The sequence below is a fragment of the Marmota flaviventris genome, chromosome 17 (genome assembly GCF_047511675.1).
Source record: "Marmota flaviventris isolate mMarFla1 chromosome 17, mMarFla1.hap1, whole genome shotgun sequence".
Classification (NCBI taxonomy): domain Eukaryota; kingdom Metazoa; phylum Chordata; class Mammalia; order Rodentia; family Sciuridae; genus Marmota; species Marmota flaviventris.
Window position 1 is genome coordinate 56,248,983 of NC_092514.1, and position 16,206 is coordinate 56,265,188.

General features: G+C 49.3%; 1 protein-coding gene across 1 annotated transcript; it reads left to right on the forward strand.

Moving 5' to 3' along the window:
- Positions 1 to 99: 99 nt before the first annotated feature.
- On the forward strand, positions 100 to 1,291 carry Lrrc3c (leucine rich repeat containing 3C). Its single transcript, XM_071603918.1, has 2 exons — positions 100 to 140; positions 485 to 1,291. The coding sequence occupies exon 2, from the start codon at positions 522 to 524 to the stop codon at positions 1,284 to 1,286; it is 765 nt and encodes a 254-aa protein (XP_071460019.1). The 5' UTR covers positions 100 to 140; positions 485 to 521; the 3' UTR covers positions 1,287 to 1,291.
- The last annotated feature ends 14,915 nt before the right edge of the window (positions 1,292 to 16,206 follow it).

Below are 16,206 nucleotides of genomic sequence, written 5' to 3' on the forward strand. Positions count from 1 at the left end.
ATGGAGCTTAGCTTACCTAGTCAAATCAAGTCTAGCTGCATGCTCTGAAGTCCTATCATTAACCTATCCTCCTTGCCTCCTTCACATGAATGCCAACCAGATCTTCTGACGCCTGCCGGGCTCACCTAGCTGTCGCCCAGGTAGGTAGGAGAAAAGTCGTTATTCCAACAAGGAAATCAATACCCAGGCAGAAGAAGAAACTTAGAAACCCCCAGACTCATACCAACAGGGCCTTGGACCAAGAGACCTCATAGATTAACCCTTCCAGAATCAACAAATCCTAAGTCTCTATCCAAAGAGCCCTATTGAGATGTCCTAGATCAAGAGAGAACCCAAGGAGGAAGTAAGAAAGTCACCCAGGCTGAGAGAGCTTCCAAATGGCCCCAATCCAAAGACACTCCACAGAGGGACATCAGGAAGAAAGAGCTGGCAGTGGGAATGGAATTTTCTTTGCTCTTCCTTCATGTGATCTTCTCTTCCCCAGATCCTACTCCACTCCAGGACTATGCCAATCTGTGGCCATGCTCCCACCAGCTGTTCGCCTCCTGCCCCTCCTACTGGTGATAGGCACAGGGGGTCCTGTGCCCAGCCTCCGGTCACCTCCCCAGGGCTGCTACGTGGCACAGGAAGCTGGTGAGAGGACATTCCGCTGCAGCCAGGCAGGCTTGAGTGCTGTGCCCTCGGGCATCCCCAATGACACCCGCAAGCTCTTCCTGGATGCCAACCAGCTGGCATCACTGCCAGCTGGTGCCTTCCAGCACCTGTCCATCCTGGAAGAGCTGGATCTGTCCCATAATGCCCTTGCCCACCTCTCAGGGGCTGCTTTCCAGGGTCTGGCAGGCACTCTACGCCACCTCGACCTCTCTGCCAACCAGTTGGCCTCGGTGCCTGTGGAGGCCTTTGTGGGGCTGCAGATCCAAGTGAACCTGTCTGCCAACCCATGGCGCTGTGACTGTGCCCTCCAGGAAGTGCTCAGGCAGGTGAGACTGGCCTCAGGCACCGGGACAGGCATCGTGTGCGGCCCAGGAGCCCGACCAGACCTTGTAGGGCAGGAGTTTCTGCTGCTGGCTGGGGAAGAAGAGCTGTGTGGGACAGGGTGGGGAGGGGCTCAGAGGAGCACTGACGTGGCCCTGCTGGTCACCATGGGGGGCTGGCTGACACTGGTGGTGGCTTATCTGGTCCACTATGTGTGGCAGAACCAGGATGAGACCCGGCGCCCTCTCAAAAGAGTCCCTGTGCTGCAAGTACGCTCTGAGGACTCCTCCACACTCAGCACGGTGGTCTGATAAGCAGAAGCACCCACAATCTCAGTCCTATGCTCTCCCTCTTCCTTTCTGTTCCACCCTCACCCCACCCTCTTTCCTGTCTCCCCTAAATACCTGATATCTCTCTCTCTCTCTCTCTCTCTCTCTCTCTCTCTCTCTCTCTCTCTTTCCCCGTACCAATAGTATACTTGGTACCTGGATTTTTACATGCCTCATCTGTGCCTGCATTGTGCTAGACTCCTAGAATGCAAAGCTCCCAGGTCTATGGTTGGGATTGGGGCTGACAGAACAGAGCATAACCCCAGGTGGTCTATGCTAACTCAAGGATAGGTGCAGACAGCCACCATGAAAGTGGGAGCCTGGGCCTGGCTCTGGGTCACCTCAGAGGTGTCACTATAGAGATGTGTGAACTGATACTTAGGGAATGAGGAGGAGTTGGGGCAAAAAAGAGGGATGGGCCTTGGTGCAAGTTCACGTACAAAGGCAAGGAAGATGCGAAACAACTGGAGTATCCAGGCAGCAGCAACCCCTACCTGGGGCTGGGAGAGAGGGTTCAAAGAGGAGTGAGTGGACCGTGGACCAAACTGGAGGTGAGGACAGAAAGACAGGGTACATACCACCTGATTGAGGCTCCTGTGGGCTCCTCCTCTCTGCTCCCTCTGCTCTACTGAAAAACTCCCTCTTTCTTCTTGCCTCTCTTGTTCCTGGTCTCCTTTCCCTGTGCCCTCTATTGGGGATCCCTTGGCTCAGGGTCCCCTACTTCCTTTCCCAAAGACTCCCATCTTTCTGCTCTTTCCTCTATATTTATACACTGATGTGTTCCCTGAGCCCTTTCCCTTGGGGGAAAGGTGGTCTCCTCTAGGCGGGGGTGGGTGACTGCAGAGCTGGGGGCAAAGAGGAGATCCCAGAACATCACTGGGCAATAAAGTCCATTTTATGAATGCCCCAATCTCTTTCTTATTGTATTTGATTTGTTTGTCTGTTTATATACTTATTTATTTTTGTGGAACTGGGGATTGAACCCAGGAGCACTCTACCACTAAGCTACATCCCCATCCCTTTATTTATTTTTTTTTATTTTGAGACAGGGTCTCACTAAGTTGCCCAGGTTGGTCTCTAATTTGCAATCCTCCTGCCTCAGCCTCCTGAACAGCTATAATTACAACACACGCCACTGTGCCTGGCTCCATATTGTTCTTTTTTTTTTTTTTTTAATGTGTGAACTAGCAGTAAGGAATAAGAATTGGAGGGGTGTTGAGCTTTTCTCCACCCCCTTTACCTCCCCTGTGATGGGGGTGCTCTGATTGGGCTGAATGCCAACTTCCTCTCTCCCCTCCTGCCTCCCAGCTCCTGATACCAGAGTTCAACTGTTAGGGAAGCCAAGGCATATGAATGAAGGATGATGGAACTGGAAGAGTGGAGGATGAGAGGGAGCCTCCAGGGAGGACCAGCAGGGAGGAGGGAGAGAGGGCAGTGCCCAGACACTAGTTATCAATGAGCAGTCTCCAACTTGCTGGCCCAACCAGCCTCCCTAGGACCAAGAAGGGGTCAGGGGAACTGTTACCTTCTTGGCAATCTGTCTTTTCTCTCAGAGGGTGAGCAGAATGCAGAGATAAACCAGGTGTGTGCAAAGTTAATAAAAGAACTTCTTGGTAGGATACAGGGGTCAGGGGGGAAACCAAGTTGGGAAAAGGAGGGAGCATATGATATATCACTAATACCACATAGACCTCTTAAGAAACCCAAGAGGGTCAACACACTGTCTGCAGTTGGATAATCCTCCATTCAGGATTATCCACCCATGGGGACTCCTTGGAAGAAAGCTATTTTGGGAAGCTCATGCAAGCCCAAATAGGAAGTAAAGATAGGAATCACTGAATAGGGTTCCCCAGACACTGGGGCAGAGGGTAGTCACTCAAAGAGTGGCAGAGAGAAATCCATTACCTCCCCTGATCCCACCGCCCCATCCTGCCTTCTCTGTCTCCTTTCTTGCCCTTCCCTATCTGTGTTTTGTTTGTTTATTTTTGGTTCATGGGATTAAACCCAGAATGAGCTACATTCCCAGCCTTTTTCAATTTTATTTCCAGACAGGGTTTTGCTAAGTTGCCCAGGCTGGCCTCAAAATTTCCATCCTCTACAAATCCTTCACCCCTTTTGTTTAATTCCTCTAAATTTATTTTGTATTCATTTTAAACTATTGCAAGTAGCACTTTTTTCTTTCATTATCTAATTATTTATTGTCTGTAAAAAATAAATATATTTGATTTTTGAAAAAGAAAAAAAAAAGAACTAAGAAGTGAAGTCAGAGAAAACTTAGGAAACCGTTAGTGATCTTAGCCAGTGGAAATTCACCAGAATGGTGGAGTCACAATCCAAATGGGAGTGAACCAAAACAAAAGGGAAATTAGGAAATGAGAAACATTAGATTTTGAAAAATATGATGGAAATGAAAGTGTGAAGAATTATGGGAGGTAGGGTACAGATGGGCCATAGCCAGAGAGAGAAAAAAGGTTAAAGGAACTAGTTATTAATGTTTCTTTTTCTTTTTTTTTCTGAAAGAAGTGGAGAAAGAGAATCAAAGGTTTAGAAGCTGAGAAAGAAAGAACAAAAACAGTGAATCCTCCTTAATAAAATATATTTTGTTCCATGTATGTATGAGTTTGTTGGGATGAACCCTACTACTATGTATAACCATAAAGCTCTAATAAAAAAAATCGATCTTCTTTCCTCAGTCTCCCAAGTAACTGGGATTACAGGCATATGCCACTGTGCTAACCCTCCCCTATCTTTCTATCCCTCCCCTCTAGATCACCAAGACCCTCCCCATCACAGCCACTCCAAGTCTCAACTCCTGACTTCATTTAGGAAGCCCCAGCTTGATTCATCCCAGAAAAACCTGGGATCCACCCCCATCATCTTTTCTTAGCCAACCTGGGCCTCCCTGTGTCCAGAGATGCTCAGGGATGACGAGTTCTTTCCATTATGAGGTAAGGGAATTTTCAGGCTCCAGTTCTAACTATCCATCCTGGCTACGCCTTGGCCTGGGCCCTGGAATCCTGGCCCCATCCCTAGTAAAAGCAGCATCAGTCCCTTCCCTGCCACTCTCAAAGAATGTCTCACTCTGCTCATCCAATCAGGTTGGGGCTTGGCTCCCTGGGTTCTAGAAAATAAAGGTTGCATTGGTAGGGAGGTAGGAAACAGCCATACCCCGGGTCTCTGTTAATGGTGCCCATTCCTGGAGCCACATTTGACTCTCTTTCATTCTGAGCACTGAGACTGCATCTTTAAGTCTGCAGAGAGCCAGCTTGGACTCCCCCTACCCTGACACCTAACCCCTACTGTCAGGGTAGGAAAGGATTCAGGGAAGGGGGCTTTGACTGTAGCCCAGCTCAGGAGGGATCTTAGAGCCAGGGCATCCAGAGCCCTGGATAAATGTTCCACCAGTTCCCCCCTGGCTCCCCTCCAGTTCCAACTCCTTTCCTTCTTGAGAGCTAGGGCAGCAGGAATGGCAGAGGGAGTATAAGGGGAACAGAGATGGAGGGCTAGGGGGAGGTTGTGACAGAGTTGGCTCCCCTCCCCAGGAGAGAACCCTTCACCCAGCCATTTGGGAACCATGAGTCAAAACTTGGAAAGAAGAAGATGCCAGAAGCTATAACTTCAGCTCAGACTACCACGGGGTAGAGAGGCGCTTGCCTGGAACAACAGTCACTAAACCCCAGGGCCCCTCCCTTAACTCCTGGCCTCTGGCTTGGGCAGGCAAGAAGGAGTGGCATCACTGGCTTTACCCCCATCCTCATCTCTGACAGGAATCTGAGAGAACATTGGGCCCCGGTGAGCCTGAATGGCCTCATTGATGTTGTTCACTTCTGACCCTTCTGCCTGGTAGAAGGGAAGAGAGTGTGCTCCGTCAAGACCAACCTCTCCCAAAGGGAGGTATACTGAATCCCAGAACAAAGCCACCAGCTACCAAGAGAGCTCAGCCAGCTGCCCAAGCCCTGCTGTGAGGCAAGAATGAGGCAGCTCGGAACAAGCATGGACAAGTAGCATCCTGGAGCCAGTGGGCAGTGGACAGGGCTGGGAGGAGAGGAGAAGGCCCTCCCAGCCTTCCACTGCCAGCTTCTTTATGCCCTATGCTGCCAAAGCTTGCAGCCCAACCCACCTTCAGAGACCTTCCCCCCACCCACCTACCCACCCCTGTCTGAGGGAGAGTGAAATCAATCCTGAACTTCAGGAAACCAAGAAACCCCAGATTCAAGGCTGAATAAGTGCTTATAAAGCCTCATTAGCTATGAAGGGAGATGGGTGAGAGTAAGCCAGCTCCCTGGGATGAGGGTCTGCAGCCAAGGATGCGCAGGATGTCAGAAAGAATCAAGACTAGAACCCCCAAAGCCCCTGATCCTCTGGAGCACACTCATGCCTTCTCGAAGGCAATGTGATGAGGAAGATGTAGGGAGAGAAGGGTGTGGCCTGGGGTGCAGCTGAGATGGGAAGAGGTCCTATCCACTCCAGATCTCTTAGTCCAGCCTTTTGCTGCCTACCACAGGAAGCTCAAGAGGCTGTGGGAATGCTTGAAGGAGGCCAGGTTGGAGAAAGGGACAAGGCTGGAAGGGGAGTCCCTGAACTGTCCCTGCTGCTACGGGGGACTCAGGTTGGGATCTCCAAGGTGCTTCTCTGCCCACGCCACCTGTGCGTTTTCCCCACTCCTTCCCTCACACCCCCCATCCTCCCCTGCATTCCTCCATAGTGGCACTTTTCTTTTCTAAGGGCTTTTCCATCTATCATTTCACATGCACCCTGTGAGGAAGGTTAAGTTGCTTTGTAACCCTCATTTCAGAGGGTTTAGGAAACTATACTTGGAAAAGTCCAGCTCCTTAGCCGAGGTCACAAGCTGCTGCTTGAGGAGTCTGTGAGTCATGCTGGACCATTCTGCGTTTGCAGACTCCCGGTTGGCACTCACTGCTTGCAGCTCTGCTGCCAGCAGAGTTCTTCCCTGCTCCCCCAGGGTTCTTTCTTCCATCTTTACCTTCCTCTTCCTGTTTTTTGGTTGGCTGCTGTCTTCCTCCTGGGCTGTTTCACCATCATCAATCTATCTTGGGAGCCCCCTTGGCCTTTCCTCACTAGCTGCAATCCCTGGAGAGAACAAGGTACTAGAATAAGGAAGCTTGTGGCCTTCCATTTCATTTTGGGTTCTGTCTCCCAAACCAGACTCTCCCTCCCCCTCCTGGGCCCCTCTCACCCCCTACTCCATAGCCCCTTCTCTGTGGCTGCCTAAGGTGTGCAGCTTCCGTTCTCTTCTCCCCTGTCCCAGGAGACCCCATCTGGGGTGGAGTGGCCTGGAAGGGCAAGAAAGTGTCAGTGATTGCCAGTGTCCCATTTCTGACCCTCCCAGGCATACCTCTCCCCTCCCCCATGTCATAATCTGATGGGGCTGGGGAAGAATAGACCAAGACTTAGGATGTTAGAAGAACACAAAGATCCCCTTCCTAAGCCTAAGACACCTGTCGAATCAGGATCTGAAGATCAGAGCCCTTTCTCAAGACCTTTCTCAGACTGGCAGGGAGTGGTGATGACCAGAATACTAGTCACAGGTTTCTTGGGCTCTTTTTGATACATCCTGTCTGCCCCATACCCTTCCCTCAGCCTCCACCACCCTGCTCTAGGAAAGTTGAAGCTAAACCCACCCAGGCTGCACTGAGGTGCAGGAGTATGCTTCTTTACCGCGACTCTCAGAGCTTGTGCTTCTGTCAATCTATCCATGGCAGTTACTCCAGGTGACAGGGTGTGTCCCTCTCCCTCTACAGAATCCTCAATGCCCATCCGAAAACCTTGTAAGGAGTTGAGCTCTGCACCCCACGCCAGACCCTGCTCTGGCCAGGGGTGTCTGAGAAAGGAAACAGGACGTCAAGCCCCGTGCTGGGAGCGAGGGACTTGCTGGGTGAAGACATATTGAGGCGGGTGGAAGACGGATAAGAGTCCGAGTCACTACTATCATGTATCCGATGCTCAGTCTTTCAAGCGCTGCAGGCTGAAGTCAAGGATTAGCTATTGTGCGGAAAAGATAGACCCCGGCGCCGACCGCCAGTGTCGGGAATGGCTCACTGCTGCGCCCGGCAACCGGCTGCAGGAGCTGGCAAGCGCAGTGAGCAAAGGGGCTGGGTAGAGTAGAGTAGACGGCCTGCAGATAGCAGAGCCTGGGTGTTGACAGTAGCCGGGGGCGGAGCTAGGTGGTGATTGAAGAGCTCGAAGACAGGAGGCGGGGCTTAAGACTTCTGAGGGGCGGGGCTGAGCGGGGAAGGCAGGACTAGAGGAGCACTAGGCGGGGCATAAAACGACTGGAGGTGGGGCTCGACAGTGCCAGCAAGACAACGCGAGCTCCAGGCTGGGGGTGGGGGGGGCGGGAGTAGGTGGTGGCGGCAGGACTAAGGAGGCGGGAGGCGTGGCTTAAGAAGCTAGGGGCGGGGCTTAAGAGCCTCCGGTCGGCGCTGCGTCGCCTGGGCCGAACTGTACGCCCGCTGCCAGGCCTGCGTGGTGAAACTGTCGGGAGGTGGAGCAGGGTGGTGACAGCAGGGCTACCAGGGGTGCAAGGCGGGGCTTACCATAGCTGGGGGTGGGGCTGATCGTCCAGGGGCGGGGCTACCGGCGGGGCGGGGGGCAGTGGTGGACTGAATGAGGCGTGGCCGGCCTTGCTCACCTGGATTATCTCAGTACATGCATCCTCCAGAGAAGCCTTTCTTTTTCTTTCTTTTTTTTTTTTTTTAATATTTTTAATTGTTGATGGACCTTTATTTTATTTATATGTAGTGCTAAGAATCGAACCCAGTGCCTCGCACATGCTAGGCAAGCACTCTACAACTGAGCCCCAGCCCCAGCCAGAGAGAAGCCTTCTTTATCCTGAGGGAAATACTGGGCCCTTAGCCTGAAAGAATGCCCACTTCCCTTTCTCAGGAAGCTCCCTGTATCTAACTGGGGGACTATCTGACATAACTCATCACACCCCATCTCTCTGCCAGGTGATCAGGCCCTGGATGTTAACGAGACAGTGGTTCTGGGAGAGGGAAGCAGAAACAGTCTTAAACGGCTGCAAGAGACTTGTAGCAAACTCAACTCCATGCTGACAGGGAACATCGTTCACCTGCTGGGGCATTGCCTGGTGAAAGTCCAGTGAAGGCAGTCTCTGATGTACTGGCTTACCATTAGATAGGATGGTACCAAGCACGAACCTATCACATAATGTACGGGTCCCAGTACAAAATGAAAATGCAGAGCCCATTATTAAACAATAATTGAGAATTATTATACAATGGGATGGGGTTGTGGCTCAGTGGTAGAGCACTTGCCTAGCAAGTGTGAGGCCCTGGGTTCGATCCTAAGCACCACATCAAAATAAATAAATAAAATAAAGGTATTGTATCCAACTACAACTAAAAAATAAATATTAAAAAAATTATTATTCAAGCTGGGCCCAGTGACACAGGCCTTTAATCCAAGTAACTCTGGAGGCTGAAGCAGGAGGATCACAAGTTCAAGGCCAGCCTTAGCAACTTGGTGAGGCCCTAAGCAACTTAGCGAGACTTTAAAAAATAAAAAATAAAAATAAAAATAAAGTGTGGGAATGTAGCTCAATGGTAAAATGTCCCAAGTTCAATTCCCAGTGCCCGAACCCCCCAAAAAATATTCAAGATGGCAGCAGCAGAGCATTAAAGCAAGCATGAACCTGTGCCACTGCTTAAGTTGCAAGCCTATGAAGCCGGCCCTGGTACCAAGTGACAGGGTGCAAACCCTATTGTCCTCTTCTCCAGGGGAAAGGTGAAACCACCTGTCTCCCCTCCTCCTCACCCCCTCTTTTTTACAAGATATCTTTCCAGGAATCTCCTATCATCCTGTGCTGGAGGGGAAAGGGTGAATCAGCTGCCTACTGTCACTTACATACATTCTCATAAGGCCGAGCTCCCCAAACCACCTTACTATCCCCTGCCTCCTGGAGGGAGATGGCATGCACCTGGTCCCTCACACCAACAGTTGCTGGCCATGTCTGTGGAGAGAGAGACCATTCTCCAATAGACCAGCTGGTGTGACATCTGGGTTGCAGGGTGAACCTGGGGGTGGCAACTAGGACAAAATTGAATTTGATCTCATCCAGCTCCATTCCCTCACTCATAATTGAGCACTCTCAGGCCCTAAGAGCATGAGGGACTTTCATGAGGGTCACACTTCAGGCTCCTAGTAGAGCTCTCTACAGAACGTAGGTATCCCAGTTCTTAAGCCTTGCCCATTTCTGCTCAACTCTAGCATGAACAGGTTGGAGACAAGGGGAGGGGAGGAGTGGCAAGCATGGGGATAGAGGCTGAAATTTAAAATGTCATTGCAGACTTTCTCTGAAGTTGGTAGCTCTCCCAATGCAAAGTTATCTTGTGATGTTTTTCTCTATGGTGAAGATGAAGCCCATCCTGGACCAATATTTCTTCCAAAGGGAGACAGTTCCCTTCTGTCTTCTCTGTAAGCTGCTCAGGGGCTTCTGGAGGGAGGAGTTGGTGACTAGGCCCTGATGGAACTTTGTGGCCTTGTCATACAAGGGGACAGACTCCTCTACACCTGGGAGTCAAAAGCCTGTCACTGTTCTGTGCTCTGTATGCCATCCTTTCCATATTTTAGGTCCTGGCCAACAATTCCTAGCTCTCCAGATATTTTTTCCACTAAAGATCCCAACTCTGGGGGCTGGGGATGTGGCTCAAGCGGTAGCGCGCTCGCCTGGCATGTGCAGCACTGGGTTCAATCCTCAGCACCACATACAAATAAAGATATGTCTGCCGAAAACTAAAAAAAAGTAAATATTAAAAAATTCTCTCTCTCTCTCTTAAAAAAAAAAAGATCCCCAACTCTGGCTAAGAAATATAGAATAAATGAGGCTTGGGACAGGCCTGGAGGAGCTGGTAAAAAAAAAAAAAAAGCAGCTTTGACTCCAAACTTGCCTTAGATATGAAGGTTCCATCTAGGACCCAGTCTCTTTTTAGCAAGGTTCAGGAGATGACATCCATCAAGAGGGCTACAAGATAGACGAGAGCTCAGACTCCTACTCCTGCCACATCCATCAGCAGGGGCTCAGGATGAGTTGGGGTGCTGGATGATCAGTTGACAGAGGAAACTTATCTGGGTTCAGGCTGCCACTGGCATTGTGATCCTTGGCTGAATGAGCCGAATGGGCAAGGGAATTGGCAGTGGGGGGCTGGAGACAGGGCTGACACTTTGAAGTTTGACACTGAATTTGGTGCATATCAAGCTGAACATTAATATCTACTCAACTAGGAGTTTGGGGGTGTCTTGAGCTCCAAAGCTGATTTAGTAATTCAGGAAGAAACCTCAACATTTTTAGGGGATAAGGAAAGAATGTGAGGGGCTGGGTTTGCAGCTCAGTGATAGCATGCTTGCACAAAGCCCATGCTTGATCCCCAGTGCTGCAAAAAGAAGAACAAAGAAAACAGTGTGGGAGTTTTGCTTTGTTCAGATTGGAACATTTGTGGAAATATAGCTCACAATCTGTGATCTGCACACCAAAAGTTCCAGCCTCCCATATGAGATATAAAACACAACACCCTGTGAGCATTCTTCCTACCCCTCCACCAGACGGTCACATCCCCATTCTAACCCATCTTCATATCCAGATTTTCCACCTCATTTTTCTCAAAGAAGATCAGGAAATATATATGTAGGAGGGGTCACTGATGTAAACTCTCCAGGCATCCCATTTTATACAAGGGGTTCCCCTATCCTACAAGTATGTTCCTGATTCTCCTCAGCCCATAATCCACAGAATTGCAGCTTATTCCCATTCTTACCTGTGTCAGTCAGTGGCTTCCACCTATCTATCACCATCTATCCTTCTCTCTTTCCCTTTTTGGCCCTTTCCATAAGGAAAAATCAACCACAATAAAAAGAAAAAATGAGTAAGGAAATAAGGCCCTGTCCCAATGTGTGTCTGCAGAGCACATTCTGGGTCAGACAGACATTAAGATTTCCAAAGAGGGGCTGGGGTCGTGGCTCAGTGGTAGAGCACGCGCCTTGCACGTGTGAGGCACCGGGTTTGATCCTCAACACCAAATAAAAATAAAGGTACTGTGTCCATCTACAACTAAAAAAATTTTTTTTAAATATTTCCAAAGAGCAGGTGGCTGGGGCTTCCTGCCTAAATTAAGGCAATTATTCTCTTTCAAGAGTCCCGCACAAATTTTGAGCAACCCCACACAAATTATAAACTTGGTCCTCCTCCTATCACTTACCTTGATTGGCCACCAGAGGGAGATGAAGAGCAAAGCAAAGCGGCCACCTGCCTCAGCACCTTGCACAACTCCCCACCCTGCATGGGCCAGTTTCAGCATTAGTCACTTTTAATTGACCTAAAGAGTTCTTACAGATTCGTCACTTTTTTAATTTAATTTTTTTAATACTGGGGATTGAACCTATGACGTTGCCCGAGATTTATCAAACTTAAATCTCTTACAGTGCAATTTAAACTCTAAGCACTGGGAGTACAGATCAGTGGTAGAGCAGTTGCTTAGTCTGCATGAGGCCCTGGGTTTAATCACTAGTGGAGGGAGGGAGGGGGAGAGAGAGAGAGAGAGAAGGAAGGGAGAAAGGAACATCCCAGGGACTTTTGACTGACCTCACAAGCCTTTATATCTTCTCTCTTCCTTGAATCTTGTAAACCCTATGCTTAGAACATCACCAGGCAGTTTCGTGGAATGGTGCAATGGGGTGGAGTGGGGATGGAGGTGGGACAAGGAGAATGAGGACAGGTTGGAGAGATCAGAGTGGACAAAGGAAGGCAAGAGATATGAAAGGAGCAAGACTTGTGGGCCAGAGGAGAAAAAGTCAGCTAGGTGGATTTTTTGAGTCCTCAGAGCAGAAACACATATGACTTTCCTAAACCAGTGTTCTCCAAATCTTTAGAAAATGAGCTAGATCTTGACCTTCAGCCCCTGGAAGGAGATAGAGGTTAGGAAGTAAATCGCAAAAGTCTGGCAGAGGCAAAAGTGGGTTGGCAAAAAGGCAGAGAATGGAGCTTCCTTCCCTAGGGCTGATTACGGGACAGAAGACTGCACAGCCCCAGGGCTTTATGCTGGATTGCAAGTGTCTTATCGATGCAGTGATTCAAAGAGACAGAAATCCAGAAAGAACCAGGTTAATAGAGAGACAGATGGAAAGAATATAACATATGTGGAGAGCAGGCTATGCTCTGCTCTGAGTTAATCCATGATATATAGAACAGCAGTTTTCAGGCTGTTCCTAAAACTTTGTAACTCCATTTTGTAAAGAAGTAGTTCACCATAAGCTACTCCATTTTGAGTTTAAGTGCTGAGGTGTAAGGTTTCTATATCTTGTTTATACAAGTAAATAACCACCATCTGCCTGACACAACCATAAGGCATAAATAGATAAATAAATTAGTCATGCTAATAAGAATGACCACCTGTGAACTATCAAATTAATCAAAAGCATGTGGATGCATGGGTGTATCATGCTCATATCGGAGATACCAGACAACCAAAAGAAACAACCATCTCATCCGAGACCCATAAAAGGAGAACCACCCCAAGAGTGGACACAGTGGCACCTTAACCTCATCCTCTGGTCACTCATCACCAGCTTTCTCCAGGAAAATCATCACAGTGACAAACCTCCAAGTCTCTGTCCTTGGGTTTTAGCAGCATTCAGTTTCTCCTGGCCCAGATGACCACACAAGTCCCACTCCATTCTGACGTCTCAAACTGACATTCCAAGGTGACACTGTGAAACTGCTGTCCCTCTGAACCTTGGCCTAAAATGAGTTTCTGTGTTTTAACAACTCTGAGCCCTGAATAATTTCTTTGGCTGACCATCTACAGGGACATTACATTCAGATAGTCTGTCTTTACTCTGAGTTCAGCCTTCTAAACCCCTGTGGCTGCCTTAACCATTTTTTAACCTTTCAGTAACACACACACTCACACGTATAAAGTAGAATTTGTGACTTGAGAGTGTTATAGATATTAAACATTAAGATTAAAATTTAAAAAAAAGAGATTAAAATTTAAAAATCTGCCTGATTTAGGACTACCAGATGATCCACAAGTATTCAGTAAACTGCCGCTGATTAAAGTGGTTTAGCCTATGAATTTATTATTATTCAATAAATTCTGACATCATGGCAAGATACAAATATGTTTCATCTATGTGTTCATGACAGAGCACACTCAGGACAACATACAACACATTTCTACATACATGCACACTTGTGACAGGGACCAAAAGACTAATGACAACCTTCCCACACACTCACCTCCCCAACTTTGCCTCTTCTAAGGAGGAGGGACATTGGATGGCCTATGCAACGGTTAGAGGTGTTGAAGGAGGAAGTGTATGATAGATACACAAAGAGGGCAGGGGTGGATGAGAAGGGAAGCAAGCAGTGTGGTAAGGAGTGGGGACCAGAGAGGCAAAGGCAAGGTGGTTTTCATTTTGTTTTGTTTTGTTTTAAAACATAGGGAGGAGCCATATGGGAGCATCTGTCACACTGAATGAGACCTTGAAGACAAAAGTAGAGTAATGAAATGTTTAGGGAGTTTTACTGAGTCTGGGTGGTCTCATCTTCCCATTCACCACCAGCTCCTCAAGGAAACCTCCAGAAAAGATCAACCGTACTCTTCACGTCCTTCATGTTCGTATTACTTTTTCCATGAGCACTGCTGAGGAATGCCTCACGGTGAACGCAACAGCTCATGGGTGTTCAGGACCCATGTGCACACATACGAGACCACGGAGCCCCATGCTACAGGCCTTGCGTGTAAATCCCTTAACTTGTCATCTACAGAGCTAGGCATGGGTGTCAGGTCTCCTTTAAAATTCCTTCCAGGCCCAGACAGAAGACAGAAGCAGGACCTGAGTGACCTACAGTGAGACTCCTGACCCCCCTCAACAGGCATCTTGGGCTTTTCCAGTAATATTGCTACTATGCCTCTGCCTCTGTTGACAGACATGTGTGCATTCAGTGTTCCACGAGCAGCTGAGACACAGAACACTTTACCCCAGAAAACCTCCTGGCCTAGCTCCCTCTCTGCCTAGACTTATGTATCTAGCGGTAGCAGAGATATGTATATGGGGCTAAAACAAATGCACTGAGGCAGGGATGGGGAGGCTGACACACAGGTCGGTGAAGAACAACTTCTCAGCTGCTCTGTTCTCTCCTGGAATCTCTTCTGGAATCTTATCCCCTTATCGCACCTGTAAGGCCTACCATGAATCCCAGATGCTTCCTGATAGACCACGTTCACATCAAAACAAAGATGCCGTCCCTCCTCATTCATACACACATACGCACACACGTGTGTGTGCACACACACCCCCACTCCCTCTGCCTCTCTGTACCTCCCAAAGATGGCCACAAACTAACCTTCACCTGCCACCTAGCTCTTGGCCCGGTTGCCCCCACCTACGCTAACACCTTCCTGGCAGCACCCTATCCACCCCCTCAGCCCTTTGGATGCCAGAGCCTGGGGGCCTGGGGCAAGGCGCACCTGGAACAGGTTGATGCTGTTCTCCCGGAAGTGGAGCGGGAGGGGGTGGGGTCACTGAGGCAGGCGGGGTCCCTTGAAGCCTATATCCCTGTCTCCACAGAGGCATAAAGCAGCCTCTCCTGGCAAAGGACAGTCATCCTCTCAACCTACAGGCAGAGCAAGCCCTGGGCCCTCACTCCACACCAGGTTTCCTGAAGGACCCAGAGCATCATTCCCTGGTAAGAATTTGATGACGGGAGAGGAGGCAGGGGACAGTTTGGTGATCTAGGGAGCTGAGTGGGACCAGAAGGGCAGTCGGGTAGGTATCCTGATAGATCTTGGGGACGGAAGGGGAGGTGGCCCAGTGAGCGCCTCTCTGGTGAGGAGTCCCATGTGCCCCCAGTTATCCCCAAGAGGTTGTCCTAGCCCATCATGGTCCTCCCAGGAGTAAGGGGTGACAAAGCACATTGAAGCATGAAGAATGGCCTCACACATCTGTGACTGTGCCTCCACTTCCCTGACTCTGTGAGGTACCACAAGAAAGCAAGGCACTTCCAGGCCAGCTGGTAGGTTCTCTTCCACCCACAGGGATAATCTGGGTGTGCCTCCAGCTGCCCAGCAGAGCACCTGGACTTGAACATCAAAGACAGAGATCTAAGATGGTGAAGCTCGGGCTCTCGTAGGCCCCACATTCTCTGAGGCCCTCTTACCCCAGCATGTGTCTCCCAGGGCTGCATTCATTCATTCATTCATTCTTTTTTCTTTTCCGCACTCATTTGCCAAGCTCCAACTCTGTGCCAGGCACTGCCTTGGTACTGATGCTACAGAGGTGACTAAGACCCATTGCCAGCTGTCGGGGAAGTCGCAGTAGAGTAGGTGAGTCAGGTGAAGAGATCATAACAACATAAAGTGGCAGGTGTTTCAGGAGATGTACACAGCACTTGGCTGTGAAGTCACCAGATGCCTGAAGGAGTGAGGGGAGGTGTCACCAGGGAGTGACCTAAATTGAGTCTTTAAAAAATGAATAGGAATGCTTTAGACTGGGAAGAGGGTATGAAAAGCAGAGAGAACAAAGGCAAAGAACATCAACATGCCTGGAGCAGTGGGGCAGCCACCATGATGGGAAGTGAACCCCCATCAACAAAGGGCAGCTAGTGCAGTGCCCAGCTCTGCCTTCCCGCACCTTGACCCCAGTGGTGGCTGCTTCCCTGGCAATGGCTGCTCCCAGGTGTGAGAGAAAGCTTCACTTCTACAGCTAATGAAATGCTCCATCCAGGCTCTGTGACTGTGAAAAAAAAAAAAGAATGTAGACTGAGAAAAGAGCCCTTTGGTTGTGGCTTCCCTAGCCCGCCATGTAAGCTCTGGAACCTGAGTCTCCTCACCATAACGTGAAAACTTCTCGGGTTCTTTCCAGG

What these genes read in the sequence shown, in the direction of transcription:
- Lrrc3c (XM_071603918.1), top strand. Translation starts at nt 522, where the DNA reads ATGCTCCCACCAGCTGTTCGCCTCCTGCCCCTCCTACTGGTGATAGGC.